This window comes from Cucurbita moschata, unplaced genomic scaffold (assembly GCF_002738365.1).
Source record: "Cucurbita moschata cultivar Rifu unplaced genomic scaffold, Cmos_1.0 Cmo_Scf00015, whole genome shotgun sequence".
Classification (NCBI taxonomy): domain Eukaryota; kingdom Viridiplantae; phylum Streptophyta; class Magnoliopsida; order Cucurbitales; family Cucurbitaceae; genus Cucurbita; species Cucurbita moschata.
The window spans coordinates 3,368,656-3,392,175 of NW_019268531.1; the positions used below are offsets into that span (position 1 = coordinate 3,368,656).

The 23,520-nt window shown below is 35.3% G+C and overlaps 3 protein-coding genes and 1 non-coding gene across 8 annotated transcripts; all 4 read left to right on the plus strand.

Moving 5' to 3' along the window:
• Positions 1-1,217: 1,217 nt before the first annotated feature.
• On the plus strand, positions 1,218-5,170 carry LOC111453723 (mitochondrial uncoupling protein 1-like). Of its 2 annotated transcripts, XR_002712296.1 has the most exons (10): positions 1,218-1,572; positions 2,558-2,770; positions 2,858-2,936; positions 3,305-3,438; positions 3,514-3,612; positions 3,715-3,819; positions 3,938-4,012; positions 4,093-4,179; positions 4,764-4,940; positions 4,983-5,170. XR_002712296.1 is itself a non-coding variant. In XM_023094940.1 (9 exons), the coding sequence occupies exons 1-9, from the start codon at positions 1,489-1,491 to the stop codon at positions 4,800-4,802; spliced, it is 915 nt and encodes a 304-aa protein (XP_022950708.1). In that variant the 5' UTR covers positions 1,218-1,488; the 3' UTR covers positions 4,803-5,170. The 2 variants fall into 2 exon arrangements, 1 of the variants encoding a protein (XP_022950708.1); XM_023094940.1 differs by having other exon boundaries at positions 4,764-5,170.
• A 270-nt stretch (positions 5,171-5,440) lies between these two features.
• TRNAY-GUA lies at positions 5,441-5,535 on the plus strand. Its single transcript has 2 exons — positions 5,441-5,477; positions 5,500-5,535. It is a non-coding gene; the product is annotated as a tRNA-Tyr (tRNA).
• A 1,163-nt stretch (positions 5,536-6,698) lies between these two features.
• On the plus strand, positions 6,699-11,323 carry LOC111453714 (acetyl-coenzyme A carboxylase carboxyl transferase subunit alpha, chloroplastic-like). 2 transcript variants are annotated; one of them, XM_023094928.1, is made up of 12 exons: positions 6,699-6,968; positions 7,400-7,735; positions 7,827-7,901; positions 8,011-8,118; positions 8,218-8,378; positions 8,540-8,654; positions 8,730-8,884; positions 8,983-9,034; positions 9,115-9,183; positions 9,266-9,343; positions 9,429-10,611; positions 10,914-11,323. In XM_023094928.1, exons 2-11 carry the CDS (start codon positions 7,409-7,411, stop codon positions 10,608-10,610), a joined length of 2,322 nt encoding a protein of 773 aa, XP_022950696.1. In that variant the 5' UTR covers positions 6,699-6,968; positions 7,400-7,408; the 3' UTR covers position 10,611; positions 10,914-11,323. The 2 variants fall into 2 exon arrangements, with proteins under 2 accessions (XP_022950696.1, XP_022950695.1); XM_023094927.1 differs by having other exon boundaries at positions 10,927-11,323.
• A 1,604-nt stretch (positions 11,324-12,927) lies between these two features.
• LOC111453716 (mRNA-capping enzyme-like) lies at positions 12,928-23,520 on the plus strand. Of its 3 annotated transcripts, none has more exons than XM_023094929.1 (18): positions 12,928-13,204; positions 13,514-13,738; positions 14,248-14,383; positions 14,701-14,855; positions 15,217-15,300; positions 15,403-15,465; positions 15,966-16,097; positions 16,234-16,440; positions 17,097-17,219; positions 18,277-18,326; positions 20,130-20,292; positions 20,385-20,522; positions 20,774-20,896; positions 20,975-21,073; positions 21,736-21,828; positions 21,911-21,995; positions 22,683-22,810; positions 22,916-23,520. In XM_023094929.1, exons 2-18 carry the CDS (start codon positions 13,622-13,624, stop codon positions 23,057-23,059), a joined length of 2,040 nt encoding a protein of 679 aa, XP_022950697.1. In that variant the 5' UTR covers positions 12,928-13,204; positions 13,514-13,621; the 3' UTR covers positions 23,060-23,520. The 3 variants fall into 3 exon arrangements, with proteins under 3 accessions (XP_022950697.1, XP_022950699.1, XP_022950698.1); XM_023094931.1 differs by having other exon boundaries at positions 21,736-21,825; XM_023094930.1 differs by having other exon boundaries at positions 12,928-13,064.

A 23,520-nucleotide genomic window follows, 5' to 3' on the forward strand; every position in this document is an offset into this window, starting at 1 on the left:
TAACTTATAAACCCTCGATCTTCCTCTTAATTAGTCAATGTAGGACTACTCCTCCCAATAATCGAAAAACATTTCAATTAAAAAGTAGGGCTCTAAACAAATTCCCAAAATGATTTATATTGAAAAAGTTTAATTTTTTTTTATTTTTTAAAAGTTAATTCCAATTCCAAAAAAAATTGACAAATGAAGATGACGTGTAATTGTCCCAATGCAATCCAAACCCATCAAGACGTTGAAATAGGGCTGCGATTCTGACGTGTATTTTCCAAAAAACACATCACTCCGCGTCATCTCGAACTCAACTTTCCTTCGTCCACTTGGAGGGTCAAGATTATCGATCTCCACGTGGCATCTTCCAATTTGCCAGTCAACGCTAGTTCATAATAAAAAGCCTAAAATGCCCTTAATTATTATTATTATTTTTTAAGACAAAAGCGCTTTCTTTTTTATTTTTTTAATTTACAAGTATTTAAAACTCCACACATGGGGATTTGTAAATAAATAAAATCTTATTATAATTTTTTCTTTCTAAAAATATGGATATTCCACGTCAGGATATGATCGAGTTGGTTGACTTTTAATTAAACCTGTTTAAATAAATTTCATTAAAAAAATGGAGAATTTCAATACTTTTATAATATTAAATTCGCAATGTTTGAAATTTTGGAAAATAGATTTCTATTTTTCTTTCCCCTTTAAATGTTCCAATGGACTTTATATAAATAATTATGTATTTTATTTGTTAGTTAAGATATCAATTTTACGATAATTTTGATATATGAAAAATAATTAATAAACAATTTTTAATAATAATATAATTAAAATCATTGAAAAACTTTTTTATAATGTCAAACCTACCCTTTAAAACATAATTTAATATTATTTTAAAGTCGATTAAGTATTATAATAATTATTTTGATTTATTTTTTTAATATTAAATTTCTACGATAATTTTAAATTTAGTTAATTGATACTATATTAGATGGAGAGTGATTTTAAGGTTATGATATCCGATAAAAACTTAAAAATTTGAAATTTATTATTATTATATATATCAACAACGTACTTCTTCAGTGACTTAATATATAAATTTTAAAATAAAATCTGCTTTTTGTAATTATAGTTTAAATTTTTATTTAAAAAACTAAGGGTTTTTTTTTTTTTTCAAGGAAATGCATTAAATCTTTATTTGGAAATCTTATTATATAATGCAAAATCATTTCCTTAAAGAAATAACAGTGATCGTCGGAGGTGGCGGGTGACGCGGTAGACCAAGCACAAGGAAAGAGCAGCAGCCAAGACGAACAAAGCTTCGCTAACATTTCTTTCTCGTTCTGCTTTTCCCCAGATTCCCATCTTAACGACGAGACTCATTATTCTTCTTATTCCACTTTCTCTCCTTATATTTCGCTTTATTGATTTCGTCTCTGAATTTCATTTGATCTCCGTCTCGCCGGTCCAATCCTGTGGGTTTTCTCCGGTTAAGCCATGGTTGCCGATTCGAAAGGTAAATCGGACATCTCATTCGCTGGCACGTTCGCTAGTAGTGCTTTCGCTGCTTGTTTCGCTGAGGTAATGTCTTGATTTCTTACACTACCCTGTTTCTTAGGAGTTTCTTGCTGAAATTTCGTGTTGGTCTGTGTTTTGTAGCTGTCGAATTCAAATTATAACCGTGGTTTTGTGAGATAATTAGCTGGTTTTGTCTACATCTTGACCATTTTCAAATCTGGTTAACAATGTACTGGGATTGGCTCATGTGATATTTGAATAAGGTTTGATTTGAAATGGGGTAGGAGTTTGAGTGCTGTTTCGAGGGATCTTGACCATCATTTAAAGTTAATACTGAATTTTGATTATCTTTTTATATCGTGACTGTGATTTTGTAACTATTTGATTTCCTGTGTTTATGTGTGAATCCATGGAAATCAATCTACGTTGTGGTTAAGTAAGCTAGGGCCTGTTTCTTGTTCTTAGAAATTAGCTAAAATTTCAAAAGTGTTCTTAAAAGAGGGAAACATAGTGTAACAGCCCAAACCCACCCCTAGCAGAAAAAGGAGAAGGTGTTTCGTTCTCCTCCCAACCGATGTGGGATCTCACAATCCACCCCCTTCAGGACCAGCGCTCTCACTAGCACTCGTTCACTTCTCCAATCGATGTGGGACCCCCCAATTCATCCCCTTATCGGGCCAGCATCCTTGTTGACACACCTCCTCGTGTCCACCCCCTTTGGGGCTCAGCCTCCTCGCTGGCACATCGCTTGGTGTCTTTCTCTGATACCATTCATAACAGCCCGAACCCACCGTCAGCAGATATTATCCTCTTTGAGCTTTCCCTCTCCAGCTCCCCTCTCTGTTAGGGAGAGGTTTCCACACCCTTACAAAGAGTGTTTCGTTTTCCTCCCCAACTGATGTGAGATCTCACACATTGCTACAAGTAGATATTTCAAGCTTAATGATCGAAAACAGATAGCTATAACCAAAAAAACAAAACTGTTGTGTTTAAATTATGGATCTGGAATGTGTTGGCAATAATTGGCATGCATTTGATATTGATGCAGGTATGCACCATTCCTCTAGACACTGCCAAGGTTAGGCTTCAGCTACAAAAGAAAGCTGTTGCCGGTGATGCTTTACCAAAGTATAGGGGCATGCTGGGCACTGTTGCAACCATAGCCAGAGAAGAAGGTCTGGCATCCTTGTGGAAAGGCATTGTTCCCGGATTGCATCGTCAATGCGTGTATGGAGGCTTAAGGATCGGGTTGTATGAGCCTGTAAGTATTGGAAGTTCAGTCTCCATGCCAATTATTCTGTCTTTTAGCTCATATCTAACGCAAACTTGTACATCATTTACATCACAGGTTAAGACCTTTTATGTTGGCAGTGACTTTGTTGGTGATGTTCCTTTATCTAAGAAGATTCTTGCTGCACTGACAACCGGTGAGTATGCATTGGACTTTATGCTGCTTGTAACATTTGTTCTTGAATCCATAATTGCACGTCTAATGGTTGTCGAATTTGTTTCTTGTGTTAATGCCTGTATTTCTTGTTTAGGATGTCGGAAAATTTTCCATATAACTTCTTGTTTATAATTGGGAAGCAGAATAAAATGTTTCTTCCATATAACTTGTGATATTGTCCTCTTTGGGCTTTCCCTTTCGGGCTTCCCCTCAAGGTTTTTAGAACGCGTTTGCTAGGGAGAGGTTTCCGCATCCTTCTAAAGAATGCTTCGTTCTTCTCCCCAACCGATGTGGGATCTCACATAACTTCTCTTATCAACACATTTCCCTTCCCTCCTCATGTAACAGGGGCTCTAGGAATCACAATAGCAAATCCAACTGATCTTGTGAAAGTTAGACTTCAAGCGGAAGGAAAATTACCTCCCGGTGTACCTAGGCGCTATTCCGGGGCCTTGAGTGCTTATTCTACCATAGTGAGACAGGTTAGATATTCGACTTCAATATCAGGAAAAATTGTATTGCCATTTCGATTTGCTTGATATGCACGTGACATATAGGAAGGAGTTGGCGCTCTATGGACCGGCATTGGTCCAAATATTGCAAGAAATGCTATTATCAATGCCGCAGAACTAGCCAGCTATGATCAAGTGAAACAGGTATAAGCATTGGAAATTTGTGTTCTTAGAACTATTCTTGTTTCCTGTTCCCCATGCCCCGTATCGTTTGTGTCGATTCTTAGCTTATTGTATCTGTTGCAGACAATTTTGAAAATTCCAGGTTTCACAGATAATGTTATTACTCATCTTCTTGCTGGTCTTGGAGCCGGGTTTTTCGCTGTATGTATTGGCTCCCCGGTCGACGTGGTAATCTTTCTATATCCATGCTATGTCGCCTCTTGAATTCGTCACTGTTTGTATTTACTGCCTGCCCTTGTATCGAAGACCGGAATCGTTCGCTCATGATCGTATTCCTTTGTGGCAGGTGAAGTCAAGAATGATGGGGGATTCAACTTACAAAAACACACTTGATTGTTTCATCAAGACTTTAAGAAATGATGTATGTTTTCATACTCTTCCATTGTTTCCTTGATGTCTGTTTTTTTAACTTAAATACCATCTGGGACTTGCGTTTTTCAGGGACCTCTGGCATTTTACAAGGGATTTATCCCGAATTTCGGTCGGCTAGGATCATGGAACGTGATCATGTTCCTCACTCTAGAACAGGTATTTCTTGTTAGGAACTACGAACCTCCACACTAGCATGATATTGTCCACTTTGAGCATAAACTCTCATGGTTTCCTCGAAAGGCCTCGTATCAATGGAAATAGTGTTCCTTACTTATAAACTGACTACTCCTCTCTCAATAATCCTTAATATGTCCTTTCAGCTGCTCGACTGCTAAGGATTACTTAAATAGTATAGAACATGTTTCTTAAGAACTCTCTCTCTTTTTTTTTTTTTTTTCATTTTTCCCTCAACTTTTAATACTAAATGTAACCACCCAAGCCCACCGCCGGTGGATATTGTCCTTTTTGGACTTCCCCTCAAGGTTTTTAAAACGCGTCTGCTAGGGAGAGGTTTCCACACTCTTATAAAGAATGCTTCATTCTCCTCGTTCCCCTCTCCAACCGACGTGAGATCTCACACAAAACTAGTCTCTGAAAATCATGAAACTCAACAACTGTTCTTCTCGTTCCTCGTCTCTTTTGGGCTGGAACCAAAATTATTGAAATGAAACTAAAAGAAACAATACATTGTCCTTGTAATCTAATCAGTCATTGCCATTCAATTCTTTGTTATGTGATAGGCCAAGAAGTTCGTGAGAAAGATAGAATCTTCATCTTGAGCGTTGCGGAAGAAGATAGCTCCCTTTTCAGACATCGCTTAGAGAATAAAAACCCCATCCCACATGAAGAATATTACTTTATTCGCTGCTTCCGGTGATGATATCAAATCTTGCTCCTGCCATGGGAGAGAATAAGTTGAAAGTAAGCCTTAGGCTGAGATTCTTTCTCAAACTTACTTAGTCATTCATTTTCTGTACTGACAATAAATTTGTCATTCTGCTACACTATAATCATGTTCTACTCCATTTGAAACATCTTTTAAATTAAATATTAGAATTTCCAGAGATACATAGCTCGAATTTGTGTAATATGTGTTTGAATTGTGGAAGGAACGAATGTAAAACTTTATCGGTTGGTTCGTAATCAACTAGGATTGTGTGTATATAACTCGGATGGAATGAGTTCAATTCAGGGTGGACACGCACCTAAGATTTTATGTTCTACACGTTTTTTGGTATCCAAATATCATTAGATTAGTTGAGATGTGTACAAACCGGTTTAAACATTTATATATATATGAAGTTGTACACGATTATACACCAATTTTGCTGGGATTATACTAGCTAGTAAAGGTGACGTTTTTTTTTAATTTTAGGAAATATAAATAAAATATGAAAATATGATTTATCCACAACATCCGACCTTAGCTCAGTTGGTAGAGCGGAGGACTGTAGTTGGAACACAATTCCGAAAGTGATCCTTAGGTCGCTGGTTCGAATCCGGCAGGTCGGATCTTTTAATTTGTTTAATTCTATTTTTTTAATAATTCAAATTTCTATTTCTATTTCTATTTTATATTTTAATAATTCAAATTTCCATTTCTATTTTCCTACAAATACATTTTTTTTGTTTATTTTAATATTTTAATATTTTAATAATTCAAATTTCCATTTCTATTTTCTTACAAGTACATATTTTTTTTATTTGTTTATTTTAATATTTTAATAATTCAAATTTCCATTTCTATTTTCCTACAAATACATATTTTTTTTATTTGTTTATTTTAATATTTTAATAATTCAAATTTCCATTTCTATTTTCCTACAAATACATATTTTTTTTATTTGTTTATTTTAATTTTTTAATAATTCAAATTTCTATTTCTCTTTTCCTACAAATACCTATTTTTATTTGTTTATTTTATTTTTTTTAATAATTCAAATTTCTATTTCTATTTTCCTACAAATACATATTTTTATTGGTTTATTTTAATTTTTTTTAATAATTTAAATTTCTATTTCTATTTCTATTTTCCTATAAATACATATTTTTATTTGTTTTATTTGTTTTTTTAATAATTCAAATTTCTATTTCTATTTTCCTACAAATACAATACATAAATTTTGATTACATAACCTTCTAAATATATATAAAATAAAAATATTATTTAAATCGTAGTTATACTATTTGGATATTTGTAGCACGGACACATTTTTTAGCCAATAAATTTGATTTTAAATGCCACCACAAATATAATCCAACCTCATATAATGATTAACAAAAAAAAATTAGAAATTTAAATTTTTTCACCCCAATCTAAAAAAAATAAAAATAAAAACACTCCGACATAATTTAATAATTACAGAATTATCTAATTGACATAAAAATTAGAAATTCAAATATTTTTTTTTTGGCTTTATAAGGTAAAAACGTAGGTGAATTTTGTGAAAAACAATTGAGTCAAATTTTGACTTGCTTGCATTTTATCCAAGTTGTTGACGTGAGATTAATTGGTAAATAATTTATTGAAAACAAAAACATTAAAAAAATAAAATACAAAAATGACAAAAGCCATAGGAAGAAGAGCATAGAAATCATCGAAAAGGTGAGGCACGTGCGAGAAGTGGAGCAGACACGTGCCAAGGGCTGAATAAAAACGAAAGCTCCTTCATTTCCAGGCCTTTCCCTTCAACTGCCTAACCGAAAAAGACTGGCTCTTAATACCACAAAGCCCACCCCTCACTCCCTAAGAAGTATCGCCACTTCTTTATCATCTCTCTTACAGTCCCAAAAACAGCGCCTCGTTTCTGACGATCCCCTCTACGATGCTAGCTTGATTCCTCCTCTTCAATGCTTTAAGACACCATCTTCTTCTTTCCCCACCTTTTAGATCCTTTTCCGCGTCTTTTCTCCGGGGATCTCACGTCTTTCGCAGCCAATTTCGGGTAATTTTTCCTTACATAATCAGATTTGGGTGTTTTTGTTTCTTTTGTGCAAATTTATGGGAGTTGTAGGTTTGAGTTGGATTGAGGCATTGATGAATCTAGGTGGGTTGAGATTCGGCTTGTTTGATGGGGATTTGGAGTTGGTTCGGAAGTGGGATTCGTTGAATACTTCTCTTACTTAGCTTAATTTAATGGTGGATTTGGTTGATTGGAGCTTTTTGTAAGATTTTGAACTGTTACTTTAATTTGCATCGTCACTGTTTCTCGCTTCTTCGAAGCAGTGGGCACTGTTCATGATACTTTCTGAATTATTTTTCCTCCACTTTTCAGATTTATAATTCCGAAGCCAGTGTATTGTTTGTTAGAGATCTCGTTAGTGGGTTTTCTTTTTTCTTTTTCTTGAGCTGAAAAAGTAATTCGTGTGTGATTAGGAGAAGAGAATGGCGTCTATTTCTACTCATTCAGCTGCATTATCCGGTTCTTCGGCATCTGATCTTCTTCGAAGCTCGAGTAATGGCTTCAGTGGCATTTCTTTGAGGGACCTCGCTAAAGTGCGATTCAACCCAAGAAGAAAGGACATGACAGTGAGTGCAAAGGTAAGGAAGGTGAAAAAGCACGAGTATCCATGGCCGGCTGATGCGGATCCGAATGTCAAGGGTGGAATTCTTACCCATCTCTCACATTTCAAGCCTCTGAAAGAGACGCAGAAGCCTGTTACTCTTGAATTTGAAAAACCACTTGTTCTTCTTGAGAAGAAGATTAACGATGTTAGTCTTTCCTTACTGATGTTAGTTGCTTCTTCTGGATGGGTGTCTATCGTGTTCTTTTGCATTGATAGTCTTTTCATTATGGATACAGGTGCGGAAAATGGCTCAAGAAACTGGTCTAGACTTTAGCGATCAGATTCTTTCGTTGGAAAATAAATATCGGCAGGTTTGTTATTACTTTTCACAGAATTCTTATTCCAAGAAGTATTGAAAATTAATCTTTTCCACGTAAATTTACCTTAATGAGTTTGATTACTTCGCGTTGCTGGCTTCAGGCTTTACAGGACTTGTACACTCATTTGACTCCTATACAACGTGTCAGTATAGCTCGGCATCCTAACAGGCCAACTTTCCTTGATCACGTGTTTAATATCACTGAAAAGGTTTGGTGCTCCTTTTATTGTGAAAGTGATATCGAAAATTTTGGATTGTGGATTTGCTCGTGTTAATGAAAAAATATTTTATTCATCTCTGCCTTACAGTTCGTTGAACTTCATGGAGATCGGTTAGGGTACGACGATCCTGCAATTGTTACTGGTATAGGAACCATAGATGGGAGAAGGTACATGTTCATGGGTCACCAAAAGGGTAGAAACACAAAAGAAAATATTCGGCGTAATTTTGGAATGCCTACACCACACGGGTATGTTAGCATGGCGACCCATGTTGCACTATACATTATATAATTATCCACGAGTTTTGAAGTAGTATGAATTATTGCTAGTTGAATTCCAACTTGAAGAATTTGAAGTTTGGGTATCGGATGTTTAGTCCTGATTATAAGTTTTATCTAATTCCCAATAGTTATCGGAAGGCGCTTCGCATGATGTATTATGCTGATCACCATGGGTTCCCAATTGTTACTTTCATTGATACACCAGGCGCTTATGCAGACCTCAAGTCCGAGGAACTGGGTCAAGTATGTAACAAAATATTCTTTTTTCATCGAGCTCTTCCTTTATCTGGAGAACTGATTTGCTTCATACATTTGCAGGGTGAAGCTATTGCTCATAATTTGAGGACTATGTTTGGTCTCAAGGTACCGATAATTTCAATTGTCATTGGCGAAGGCGGTTCTGGTGGTGCCCTGGCAATCGGTTGTGCTAATAAGTTGCTAATGCTTGAGAATGCAGTTTTCTATGTTGCCAGGTGCATTTCATGGCTAGCTTTAGTAAAGTAAGGCAACTTCATTTGTGTGCATGCTGATCATTTCTTTCCTTTTTTTGGCTATTCTTACTACGATCTAGCCCTGAAGCCTGCGCTGCAATCTTATGGAAGAGTGCAAAAGCTTCCCCACAGGTTTTTATACATTCATTGCTTAGTTTCCTCTTGTGAAGGTTGTTATATATGTATTTTTTGAGATTTTCTTTTATTTGCAGGCAGCAGAGAAGCTAAGAATTACTGCGTCGGAGTTGTGCAAACTACAAATTGCTGATGGCATAATCCCTGTAATGATGCTGTCCTTCACATATCTTGTTATTGCACGTTCTTTTATTAGTTCATCGTGTTCTTAAGAGTTATTCTTCACAGGAACCTTTGGGTGGTGCGCATGCAGATCCTTCATGGACCTCACAACAAATAAAAATTGCAATAAATAAGACCATGGATGTATGTCCTTGAATTCTTCCAAAATAATGAAAGCTGCTCATGGTAGCTTATACTTTAATGAGTTGTACTGCACATGTTGTTTCAGGAGCTTTTGATGATGGATACGGAAGAACTATTGAGGCATCGAATGATGAAATTCCGTAAAATTGGTGGATTTCAAGAAGGCGTTCCAATTGATCCAAAAAAGAAATTGAACATGAAAAAGAAGGAAGTACCCGTTGTCAGGAAGACGAAGAAAGTACCCGTCGGGAAGACCCCAGTTCAGCAACTAGAAGTTCAGGTGGAAAAAGTGAAACAAGAAATATTGAAAGCCAAGGAATCCTCCACTGGTCAACCTGATTTGGTTCTGAATAAGATGATTCAAAAATTAAAGAAAGAAGTTGATTTTGAATTTTCTGCGGCAGTAAAGGCCATGGGATTGAATGACAGACTCGCCACGCTCCGAGAACAGTTTTCGAAAGCAAATTCACCGGACCAACTTATCCAACCTGCATTGAAAGGAGAAATTGAGAAGCTTAGAGATGAAATCAACCAGGGGTTATTTAAAGCTCCTAACTACGAGAATCTGAGGAAGAAACTCGACATGTTAAATGACTTATCTCAATTCAAGGCTCTATCAGTAAGAGATGTTAAGGAGGCCTCGTTGAAACAGGAAATCAACAAAAAATTTGCAGAGGTTCTAAGTCAACCTAATGTACAAGAGAAATATGAAGCGCTGAGAGCTGAAATTGAAAATTCAGGGGCGTCTACGTATTCGGATTTGGACCCCGAACTGCGAAAGAAAATCGATAATGTAAAGAAGGAAATACAAGGGGAGTTGGTAAATGCCCTCAACTCCTTAGGGTTAGATGTTGAAGTATTAACATCAAAAGCACAAGTCCTTTGCGAGCAGTCATCGTTGTCGCTATTCAAACCAAAGATAGAGATGTTAAATGAGGAAATTAATCAGGGAATTGATAGTTTTGTAAGCAGAACAGATCTAAAAGACAAGATTGAATTACTGAAACTGGAGGTAGCCAAGGCTGGAAAGACACCAGATGCAACCTCAAAGAACAGAATTTGGGCTTTGGAGCAACAAATAAAGCAGAGCCTTGCTGCTGCATTGGAATCTTCAGACTTGAAGAAGAAACATGAAACACTGAGGGAAGAGATATTAGAAACTGCAGAATCAGGGTTCGATCCACAAGAAGAAGGCGATAGTTCTGTGTACGGCGACGGTGATGCCAGAATTCAGATGAATTTGGGTGCTGAACATACCTTCGCTTAATGTGAGTTTTGCAATCTTTTTTACCATGTTAAAAGAACACACACGAGCACGCGTAGATGCAGAGAAATACATTGAAACTTGAAAGGCTTTAGTTCATCAACATCTTTGAAAACGAACTACTCTTGCCCTTTTCTTCATTTTCTGATCAACATGAAAAATATATCTCAATAATTATGGAATATTTTCTTGAGCTTGAGGTATTTAGAATTCGGATTAGGGAGCAGCTGCCAGTGGATGCAAAATAGCTAAGTTTAAGAGTTTTACTAGTTAACTTTTCAAATTTTGCTGTGTTTTTACTATCAGTATGCATGAGCAGGACCATGCCTAAGAAGAAAAAGTTGGACGCAACTGAAAATTAGTGAGAGCTTCTACAATGGCCAGAAATACTAAGTTAGCTGTTTCCGCTTCTAACCCGAATATGACATCGCTTGATTTTGATCGGTTACAAGATTTAGCATGAACTGGAGCTGGAAGGTCAGGGCAGAGCTGCATTTTCATTTTTCCTGTGTTTCTGGGATTTTTCTTCTCTAAATTAGGTCTCTTGGATTTGGAGTTATTTATATCTGGCTTCTGGTTTTGTTGTTGCTGTGTTTCTTATTTTTTCAAAGATAGATCCAAATAGCTCTGTATAGATTGCAAGAATGTCTTGGAGGCCTATAATGCTTTTCAGACTCTTTAAAATGGTATCATTTCCCACTTTTGATGATTGATCATATGATTGTTTAGAAACTAGACATCATCCTGGTTGGAACATTCAATTTGAACCAAAGGGTTTTAATGGTCTGTTCCAAACAAAAGTAGCAGCTTCTGTTTCTTAATTGCCTTTAGGCATGCTGGTTTACACTCTACTTTGGTCTCAAACAAGCAGGTCTGATATCTTTCGAGTCAGTAAACCCGAGGGGCCTTTCCTTTACTTTAAGCTTAGGCTGACGACGGCGAGCCTGTGTGGTTATGGGGGCGGGCACGAGCGGTCTTCTCAGCCAAACTTGATAGTTATGCTCATTTCAACTTGTTTTAAACTTTTTAAGCTTAGGTTGACCAGCGAAACTAAGAGAGCCATTCTATTTAGAGTGAGCCCGTGTAGTTATGGGGGCGGGCACGAGCGATCTGCTCAGCCATACTTGATAGTTATGCTCATTTCGACTTGTTTTAAACTTTTTAAGCTTAGGCTGACCAGCGTAACCAAGAGAGTCATTCCATTTAGAGCGAGCCCGTGTAGTTATGGGGGCGGGCACGAGCGATCTGCTCAGCCATACCTAATGGTTATGTTCTTTTTGACTTGTTTTAAATTTTTTAAGCTTAGGCTGACCAGTGTAACTAAGAGAGCCATTCCATTTAGGATGAGCCCGTGTGGCTATGGGGGCAGGCACGAGCGGTCTACTCAGCCATACTTGATGGTCTACTCAGCCATACTTGATGGTTTAGCTCTTTTCGGACTTGTTTTAAACTTTTTAACGAAGGTTTCATCTCCCATTCATGAGATGATAACTCCCTTGGAACTACCATACTTTCATGAAGCTTTTTAACAATTTTGATCAGTATTCTGTACATGATTATAGAAGCTTTGTTGTTTTTACTCATCATTTGCCATCTTTTATGCAATTTCAGCAATGTTACTTCAACAAATATCATATCTATGTTGAATTTCTTAAGCTCCTGAATATAACATAAAATTTTATTCAATTAAACTTTAGTTAATTTCAAATCATTTAGACCATAAGTTAATAATTCGTAATTATTGTAATTTAAAATCTTCTCAAAATTCCAATTTTTTTTATCGATAAATGCTCGTATCTCGAATTTCGCTCTAATATTATGTAAATATTTAGATTTTAAGAAGTCTTACTCATGTTATAACAAAAATATAAATTTTTTAGTTATAAAAAGTTTAGAATTTAATAGATTTAAGATGAGTAGATTTTTTTCTAAAATATGTTACGTAAATCTAAATATATTATTTTTTAACAAAAATGACATATTTAATTCCAAAATAGGCCATTGATATTTTATATTATCGGTTTTTTAAATAATAATTTGATACTCAATGTATATTTATATTGTTTTGTTTAAATTTATTTTCAAAATAAAAATATTAAATTATAAATTTAATCATTAAAATTTGAAATTCGTATTTATTTGATTTTAAAATTTTTTAAAAATTTCAAATTTATAAAAAAACTATTTTTTTAAAAAAATATAAATGTAAATGTTGTATACAACGAAACCCTAATTGAAAGTTTATAAATAAAACTCAAAATTTTTTAATAGATTAATTAAAATTTAAAAGTTGCTCCTATCTCTCTCTCTCTCTCTCGAAACATTGATTATCATCATCTTCTTTCATTCCGTCTACTCTGTATTTTTTGCTTTCATTATTCTTTTTTTCTTTCTTAGGGTTTCGAATGCGAATTATGTGAGTTTTTTCTACTTGGATTTTTCCTGCGACTGTTTAAGGTGAGAATATTTTTCGACTACGAGTTGGTGGATTCTTGATTTCCGACGCCTACACCTTCCTCTTGCTTTCTTTATCCAAGCGCTGCTGGATCCTAGTTGTTTCGGCAGGGATTGGCAGTCGATTGCAATTTCCTGCCGAGGTTTGATTCTGTCTTTGTGTTGCCTTTTTTTTTTTTTTTTTTTTTTTCCCATTTCGTACGACTTATTATTCTTTTATTCTTATGTTCTTTCTTGATTTTTTTTTTCCTTTTTCCGTTTCACGTTGATCGTGTGCTCTCAATTTGCAGAATTGAGGCATCGAGAATTTGGGATTTTGTTTCTATTTAGGTTGTTTCATTTGATAGGGTTGTGGGTTACGTACTACGAGTAATGCGGTTCATATTTTTACTTGGGAAACCGGTAGTCGAAATGGTTTTAATTTTGTGTTGTTTGGGGGTTTTGACTTGCAGGGTTGTGCCTAGAATTGGGTTACTAGTGAAGTTTGTGACTCTGCTGTGTTTGAGGAATTGTGAGGTTTGGAGTAAATGTTGGTTTGTGGACGTTGAGTGATTGTCTTCATGGACTTAAATGCCTCGCCGGTGCCTGAAGAGGATGAAGAGACGTTTGATAGACATGAAGTGGTGTATAGTGCTCCAGAGGATCATATAGAGACTGGTGCCAGTATTGCACGGCGGGTATGTGCGTTTCTGCCCTGTGTTTTTTTTTTAAAATTTTTTTTTAATTTTTTTTTTTTTTAACTAGAAACATAAACTTTCATTATCGAGAATGATGGTGCGAAAGAGGGAGGATTTCTGCGAAGATTCTGTTTTAAGTCCTATCTTTTATTTCTTTTTTGGACACCTCATTAGAATTGTTTATATGGAGTAGCGGATAAAGGGAAAATCTCATCTTGGTTTTCTATGCTCTGTAGTAAGATTTGATACTCGGGGATACTTTTTTTTTTTTGGCTAGGCCAGCTCAGGTTAAGAAAAATGCAAGAATATAGCAATACAAAAAGAAAAAAAAAGAAAAAAAAAAAGAAAAAAAGAAAAAGAGATTTATGGACAGTCGAAGGAGGAAGCTTAGTCTTTTTGTAAGTGCACCAGTGTATTGTACTTGCATGAAATCAAGCAGTATTCATGCATACACATTGATACCTGGACGTGAAGTACAGCTTGATTGTGCATCCATTTGTTTGTGTTAGGAACGAGAAGAAAGAAAAAGGCGGTTGAAAAGAGATCGCTCTATTGAGAGACCGGTGCATGAATACCAACAGCCGGCACGGGATCAGTCTTACCCTGCTAAAAACCAAAAAACTGTTAGAAGCAGGCTTCCTCCAGGTGAGGCTCTTAGTTTTTGGTTTCTATCATTTTCCTTCTTTTTTACTCATACTTTAAGATTTACGAAAGGTTATGGTTCCTTTGCATGTACCTGGTTGTAAATATTTCAGTTTTCAAATGATCAAATAAGAGCAGGTTCACGAAAGGTTTACGGTTCCATTTATTTTTTCCGATCTTTTTCACCTAAATATTTGAGGCTTTAAGTTGAGTGCTGATGCTAAAACGTAGACCATGTAAAGCAAACATTCTTTTCTAGAAACTTTCTTTTCTATGCTTTATGCTTTAACCATTTTTGTTTACCACTCTTTTACTTGCAGGTTGGTTGGATTGCCCTGCTTTTGGTCAAGAAATATGTTGCATGATTCCTTCCAAAGTTCCTCTGGGCGACACCTTCAGTGATTGTGTAGCACCTGGTAAAAGATATGCATTTAAGCAAGCGATCCATCAGCAGCAGAGAGTTTGGGGGAGAAAAGTAAGCCTCTGTCTCTCACACTCCTCGCTCAAACACATGCACGGATTAAAAAAAATATATATACCAGAGAAAGAGAGAGAAAAGTGCAATTTATATTTTATTTTATTTATTTATTTATTATTATTATTATTTTTTTGATATAGGGATGCAACTTCTTAATCTTTAACTTGTTTTCCATTCCATTAATAAGAAATAAAGTATTCATTAAAAATAGTAGCATAAAGAAAACAAAGAAATCTCTTTGGTCAGTTGTTCTCATGCACATGGAGAACCAAAGAACAAAATATTTTAATAAAGAATTTCTTATTCTTGCTCATTTTACCAAGTTGAAATAACAGATTATTTTGAACTAAACTTTCAGCTCGGTTTGGTGATTGATTTGACAAATTCTTATCGTTATTATACAACGACAGATTTGAATAAAGAGGGTATCAAGTATGTTAAGGTGAGCCTTGGAATATGGCATGTTATCTTAGTTGTACTTTTTAATTGTTGGTATTGAACTTTTCTTATTTTCTGTGATCTTCGTTCTTCTTGTTGGGGGAAGATTCCTTGCAAGGGGAGGGATTCTGTACCTGACAACAAATCGGTCAATATGTTCGTTTACGAGGTTCGTACCATTTTTTTCACCTGGAATCTTTTTCCATTTTATTAGAAGTGCTTTCATGCATCAGATTTTGAGTGGAAGGGTCTAGGGATTGGCCTTTGTTTTATCTTTTTTTTTTCTTGGAATATTGGGTACGACGTGAAATTAAGAACTGAATAATATCATTACTCGTTTTGGGTGTTATACTGTCTAGCTACTGTATCAATCTGGGCTTCTTTGATCTACCAAATTTCTAACTTATTGTCCATTGAATTCCTTAATCAGCAGCTTTTGTGTCCTGGCAATGCACATTAGGTCTTTGAATACGTTCTCTACTGTATCTGTTTGATTTGGGGGAAAAAAAGTGTGTTGGCATGTCCGCACACATACACACAGTTACATGTTTTCATTATTTGTGCATGTGTGGACTTGTTTACTTTTTACTTGTTCAGCTTAGGAACTGAGAAGATTGTTGAGCCCGAACAGCCGAACATGCGTTAATTATTATCTTTTTTTTTTCCCAGGTCAGTCAGTTTATTTCTCGTCAGAAACACTCAAAGAAGTATATTCTTGTCCATTGCACGCATGGCCATAATCGCACTGGATATATGATCATAAATTATCTTGCGCGTGCACTATCCATTTCTGTTACCCAGGTTAGTAAGTCCACCTATAAAATGATTCACGTGTCATGATCATTTCTTGGTTCATCTTTGTTCATCTCATTGATTCATCTCTCATTTTGATTTGCTACCCCTTGAGAGGGGACATTGGATTATCCTCGTTGCACAGGCTCTTAAAATGTTTTCCGATGCACGTCCTCCTGGAATTTACAAGCCAGATTACATTGATGCATTATATGCCTTCTATCATGAAAAAAAACCTGAATTGGTTGTTTGCCCACCCACACCTGAGTGGAAGAGATCCTCAGATCTTGATCTTAATGGTGAAGCAGTTCCGGATGATGACGATGATGGAGGTTCTGCTGCTCCTTTGAATGTATGCAATATTCATAGAGTACTCGTTCTTGTCAATATTTCAATTTCTTCCTATTAATGGGTTAGATACGTAAGAAGTGTACACAATCATGTGTTCTTTCATTTTTTCTCAAGAAAGAGGGGTTATTAAAAAAGAAATATATGGACTCTTTGTACTTCATTGTCTTCTCAAGTAAGAAATGAAATCAAACTTGCTTGCAGCTTCAAAGACTAAGAGCACATGAAAGGAAGTATCTTTTTGCCTTAAGCCTCATGGGATCTTAGTTAGACTGCACATGGAATCCACCCAGGACTCCACTTCGTTCAATTTCTTTTTGTTAATTCTTGCATTAGGTTCCATTCTATTCATTCACACACTTGCACTCAGCGTGCTAGTTCTTGGAAAGATAGGAATTAAGACGTGGTACATTACATTCCCATGTCCCATGCTCTAGACCAATATGCTACTTTCTATAGTTTTTCTTGAACCCTCTCTGGCAAGGACTAAAAGAACTAGTTCATTAGAATTGTTGGGTTGTAGACAAAGTCTTTTTCTGTCGACAGAAATGAAGGGTTTTGTTCATAGGAGAATTACAAAATAGGAGGACCAATTCAGATCTATTAATTAGTCTTTGGATGTAGCTTATTTGATTCTTTTTTTTCTTGGTTGTTTTCAAGGAAAATCATGATGATGCTGCTCAAGTGATGACAAATGATGATATATTGGGTGATGAGATACCTGAGGACCAAGAACGTGCTTTTAAACACTTCTGCTATCAAATGCTTAAAATGAATGCAGGAGTATGCTCTCTAAACCTTTTCTTCTTCTTATGTGTCTGCACTTTTATATCATAATATAGACAAGATAATCCATGGTTTCACGTCTTCCTTAATGGAACCTAAGACATTATTCCATCTATATTCGCACAAGATCGCTGGGGATTTTTATATGGGGTGAATTGTTTTGTCTTCACTCTTCATTTTACCCTTTTTTTTAAATGATAATAATAATAATTATTATTTTTTACTTGCTAGGCGATCATGAAATTTTATACTTAAACCATCTATTTTCAAAGTACCACTAAAATTTGGAATATATATGTGTGTGTGTGTATTACAACCATTATTTATTTATTAAGAAAAGGTAAAATTCAACTTTGAGATTTTTGTCTATTTGGTCTCCAGATTTTCAAAAAATGTCTAATAGGTCCCAAATTTTTAATTGTGTTTATAGGTTCATGAACATTCAAGTTTGCATCTAACAGGTCTTAGAAAAATTCAAAATTCTTAAAAATTAATTGATCTATTATATATAAATTTGAATTTTATGTCTAATGGAACCCTAAATTTATATTTAGTAGATCCATAAATTTTAAAAAAGTTTAAAGCTCAGAGACTAAATAGTGGTTTTGTTTGTTCATGGATCAAATAGACACAAACCTCAAAGTTCAAGAATAAATTTCTAATTCAACCTACAAATGATCTTTTAGTTGGAAGCATATGACTTATTTGGTAGGCATGGAATATACTTTGTACTTATTTGGTAGCCATGGAATGTATTTTATACTTCGTATAATTTTTTGCTGTCCTATTCAATTCTTATATTCATCGTTTAAAAACGAGAATGATGAATGATCATCTAGTTTTCAAATAGGACAATAAAATTTGTTCAGTTTGAACTTTTTGCTGAAGCCAACATGCGTGAGTCTATGCAACACTATTGCATAAAAGATTGTAGTTGAAATTTATGCATAAGATACGTTATGTAGTTGAAGCATTTGCATGTGTAGATTGCAGATGTAGCCCCTTTTTGTGTTGCTTGTACTTGATTCAATGTTTTAACTAATTTATTTTACAGGCAAGAGCGAATTTGCAATTTCCCGGGTCGCATCCTGTGTCTCTTAACAGGTCATGTTGCATAAAATTTTCTTAATCTTCATTTATGATATTTTCCTAAATTAATTAGTTCCACTTCTAAATGCCTTTGGGCTTCCTGTGCCAATCTATGTGTCATGAATCCGGAGCCCTTTTTTGGCTTTTTGTTAGTAACTTTTTAAAGAACTTATTTTCTTCTAATTTTGTTGTTAACATTCATAGTTTTACTACAATGAACGATTAACTTGAAAATCTATACGTATGCATCATTGCACTTAGTACCTCAGTTGCATATTTATGATAGGGGGTTATGATAGTTCTCTTAGTAGGGGTTGACTTGTTTCAAAGAAACTACACTACTAAAAGGTGGGGCCAAAGTTTTAATCATGTTTTTCCTCCGCCAAAGTTTGATTGGTGTTGGTACTTGTGGAAAGGTTGGCAGGATTTCAGTTTTCATGAGAGCGATGCTATTTTGGTAAAAAATTGAATTAGAGACCTTTGGAGATTTATCTAGGAGGAAAATAGTTTGTTGAGAACTATAGATGAGTTCGATGAAAATGTGGAAGAGGGTCTGACTAAAGTCGAGAAAGATTCAGGGGAGGTTTTTGAGAAAGCACCTTGATCATGTAATCTATAGTGAAAATGAAAGATGGCGGCAGAACTCGAAGTCATTGGATTGAAGGGAAAAAAAAAATAAAAAAAAAGAAACTCGCAGACAAGGAGGTCAAGAAATCATAGTTTTTCTTCCTTATTAAATTTTGGTTTTTGTTCCTCGTAAAGCAAAGTCGTTGGATGGAGGGGAAAAACTTAACTTTGTTTGTTTTGGTGGCACCTTAGGAGCCAAAGAAATCATGGTTTTTCTTCTTTGTTAAATCTTGGTTTTCATACCTTACCCTTTGATTAGATAGGGAGGTGGTAATGACTCTTTACTTTCTGGATGAAGGCTCCTCATATTATACTCTACAAGCAAGGGGGCTGTTTTCATAGAGGCAAATATGCCGTCTCTGATTTTTGGACTGCTTTTAATAAAAGAAAGATTCTGGGTGCTGTTTTCATAGCCAATTAGGTTACTGAGAATGGGAATAGAAGAGACAAGAAGGGTTGAATGCCAGATAATTGATTAGAAAAAGCTTGGCCGGTGGTCACTCTCTATGCTTCTAATAACAACCCACGGTTAAGGTTTTCTAGTAATTTGCATTCTACTTCCTCTGCAGTCCTCCATGTGACTGTCAGGGTTACGCTTCAGGTTTGCTACCTGCTGAACTCAACTGCAGATGAACTGTGATCCTGATGCTATAGTTCCGATCTGAACATTGGGATGGTTATTTATAGATTCGTTTCTTTTTTTGTTAGGGAAGGGGGGAGCGTTTGAGCTATATTCTTAACTCAGAAAAGATTTTGTTACGTTATTATAGTTTGTAACCCCTATTGCAATTTAAGAGTTCTGACTATTGCAAACCTTTGTGTTTTGATTTGTATGTTTAGTTGTAGAGGAATAATTTCTTTTATTCTCAACAATATTGAATAAAGAACTTCTAGAGTAACATAGAGATTTAGCATTCTTTCTTGTTTTTAAAAGCTGCCACCGCCTCTTATTTACTTTTGTGCTTAAATATTGGAAACCCTTTCTCTATAGTCTTCTTCGCTCCTTTGCTCTGGTGGAGACATCGCACTCAGTCTTTTGGTAATGCAAATGCTTCTTACCCTGAAAAAGTAATGCAAGCAATTGAGCAATCATTCTTGCACTCCCTCTGATTATATGTTCTTATTGATTTAGTTTTCTATTTAAATTTAGCCTCATGATATTGAGTTCTATTTTATATTTTTGGTATGCAGAGAGAATCTTCAACTGCTAAGGCAACGCTATTATTATGCCACGTGGAAAGCTGATGGAACAAGATATATGATGCTAATAACCATGGATGGATGCTACTTGATTGACAGGGGTTTTAAATTTAGAAGAGTCCAAATGAGATTTCCGTACAGAAATGCAAATGATGTATGTTAGCCCAATCCTTCACTGGAGATCTATTTACTTGTATAATTGTATGTGCATTCAACCTGATATACGTTGTTCATTTTGGCTTCAAGGGCCTAGTTGAGAAGATTCACAACTACACACTCCTTGATGGAGAAATGATCATTGACACTCTGCCGGACTCACAGAAGCAAGAGAGAAGATATCTTATATATGATATGATGGCAATTAATCATGTTTCAGTCACTGAGGTTTGATTTATATTTTTGTTAGTGATCCTTATGGATGAAACCTTATGCTCTTAATATAGTTAACTCCCAATTGCACTTGGTAATATCTTGTTTGGATGGTCATTGGCTGACCTTATATAGAACTGCCTCTTGACTGTTTGGTCATATTTTCTTTTTTTACAATTCATGCTGTTCAACTAATTGTGCATTTATCTTTTAGTGATAAGTTGTTATTTCCATTTTATAGCTCTAATAGCTTGCCATTGCTGTAGCGTCCTTTCTATGAACGGTGGAAGATGCTTGAGAAAGAAGTGATCGAACCTCGTAATTACGAGCGCCAGAATATTTACCAAAGTAGGAACCCTCAGTATAGATATGACCTAGAGCCATTCAGGGTTTGTATCCATACTTTTCTTTTATTTCTTTTCTTCTGGCTGTGGCTATCTGATTCAACATAAATAAATACTCATTAGGTGAGGAGGAAAGACTTTTGGTTGCTCTCCACAGTTACCAAACTTTTGAAGGAGTTCATACCGAGGCTTTCACATGATGCCGATGGTCTAATATTTCAGGTAGTTGAATTTTTAGTAAATAAAATATGAATAGATACCTTTTGCACCTTTTATAGGATTTGAGTTATCTTTTGTTCCAGGAAACTTGGTTTCTTACAAGATTTAATAGTTTCATTAACAGCCCAAGGAACTGTTAGAAATATTGTCTCAGATACACAATCATAGTATAATTACCCATAAGGAAATATGATTGTCTCAGATACACAATCATTTATTCCTTTTATTCATAAATCAATTTTAACGTTATTCTTTTTTCCAGAACACTACCAAATAGCATGAAAAATTATCATATAATTATTTTTTAAATAAGTAATGAAAAATAGAGGAAGAAGAGAAGATGAAAAATGCCCATATGAAAGGAAAAACTCCTGAATCAAATATTTGCCTGGAATATTGCATTAATCTTTATATTTGAAGAAGTCTTAGACGTGAAAGTTGTGCATTAATGATTTTGAAGCAGAAGCAGAGTCCTAATGTTAGGTCAAAATTGATTCCCTTACGAAAGTTTAGGGTGTTAATTAATACGTTTATTAATTTAGAGCTTTAATTAATTTAATTTGGGAAGTTTAGTGTATAAATTGATATTTTTCTACATTTTTTTTTTGGAAATTTGTTATCATCATTTATTGGGGTGAAATAGTATTTTTGTTTTTCTTTTCTAGGGGTGGGATGATGCTTATGTTCCTCGAACTCATGAGGGTCTTTTAAAGTGGAAATATCCGGAAATGAATTCAGTCGACTTCCTTTTTGAGGTTGTAAGTAATTTCTTTAGCATCGAATTTGATTGCTGCTGCCGAAGTTGATGCTGAAGTAATTTGAAGTTAATTGTCTGGACAGATGGGGGACGATGATTCTCAGACGCTTATTTTGTTCGAACGAGGAAAGAGGAAAACAATGGAAGGAAATAGGGTTAAGTTCAAAGGTTGATGCAAATAGTTTCTGCCCTCTTACTTCATATTCTTTAGTCTTCTCTTTGCACTATTATCAGTTAAATCATTCTTAATAATCTATCTTTTATTTGCTACGATGAACTCTTACATCCCATTGTGCACAAGTGCAAAATTTTTGTGAAGGAAATATCATCTTGATCGTCCAGGACTTGTGGTATGATGTTAATTTACTTCTGTGGTTTAGTCATCTTTGTATTTAAAATTGCTGGTCAAGTTAGTTCATTAATTCTTTAGGGGCTTGTAGATCGAATAAAGTATTAAATTACCGCGCATGAAGTGAGTTTATTGAAAAGTTTCTGAGGGAGTGTCTGACTCGCCTTCCAAGTTGAACCTGATGTATTCTGTTTATGAGTTCATGAATCCACATTTGTACTCGTTTGTATATAGATGCTACCGCGGTTATGTAGCAGAATGCTGGGGCCTTGATAACTACTATCTCTTGCATATGTGGCTAATTCTGGCTGTATCTATCTTTATCAACCTTTACCCTCAATGTTTCATTATCTATGCCAAAATTCCTGGATAACTAGGTGGTCATTGGTCTAAAATCTTTGGGTTTGTTGAATGAGATTCTACTTTTGACTGCAAATATTTTATAGACCGAATAATATATAGTTCTTCAGTGTATCATTTTAGGTCTCATTTTGAAACTTTTGCAGATGGCGACCCCTCCTTCTATTCAGGAAAGATTGTTGAGTGCTCTTGGGATTCTGATGAACGAGTATGGGTCTGCATGCGTATCAGGACAGACAAAACAACTCCTAATGATTTCAATACATATAGAAAGGTTCTTTTCCTACCAATTTGATATGCCGTTTTGCTGAGAGTTCGAAACCTGCGTCTATTAATATTTCTCAACGTTTGAAATAATATTTCTCGACGTTTGAAATAGGTTATGCGGAGCATTAAAGACAACATCACGGAGGAGGATTTGTTGAAGGAAATTCATGAGATCATACGCTTGCCTATGTATGCTGATAGGATAAGGAATGATAGTAAAGCAGCCCAACATACGAATTCAACACGACGGAGGTGATGATAGCTAGACGATGCGATGCACAAATACAGAAATTAGGTAATCTTTGGACGAGATGCTCAAAAGGAGTTCCTACAGGATGTTGTTTGCCATAGCTTTGCCTTGTTGCTATCGTCGTGTGTGCAGCTGGCGTGTCTATGATCATCCAGTCATTGCACTTTATAGATGTTTTCAGTTAGAGCTTTGAAATCCATTTTTTTTCTTCTAGTTTTCCAGGTGAAGAGATGTAGGTTTAGGATCATCATCGTGTATATTAGTAATTTGATTTTCGATATTTAGCAATTGCGGTAGGCAGCAAGCAACTCTTAGGTAGTTCTTTTTAAAGTAAATCTGAGCTAAGTTTTTATAGCTAGCTTTTTCATTTTACTGTTGTGAATAACCTTTACTCTTTCTTTCTGTTTTGTCCTCTGTCTTTCTGTTCTTGAGATGAGAAATAAGAACACGACCTGGATATTGTTCGA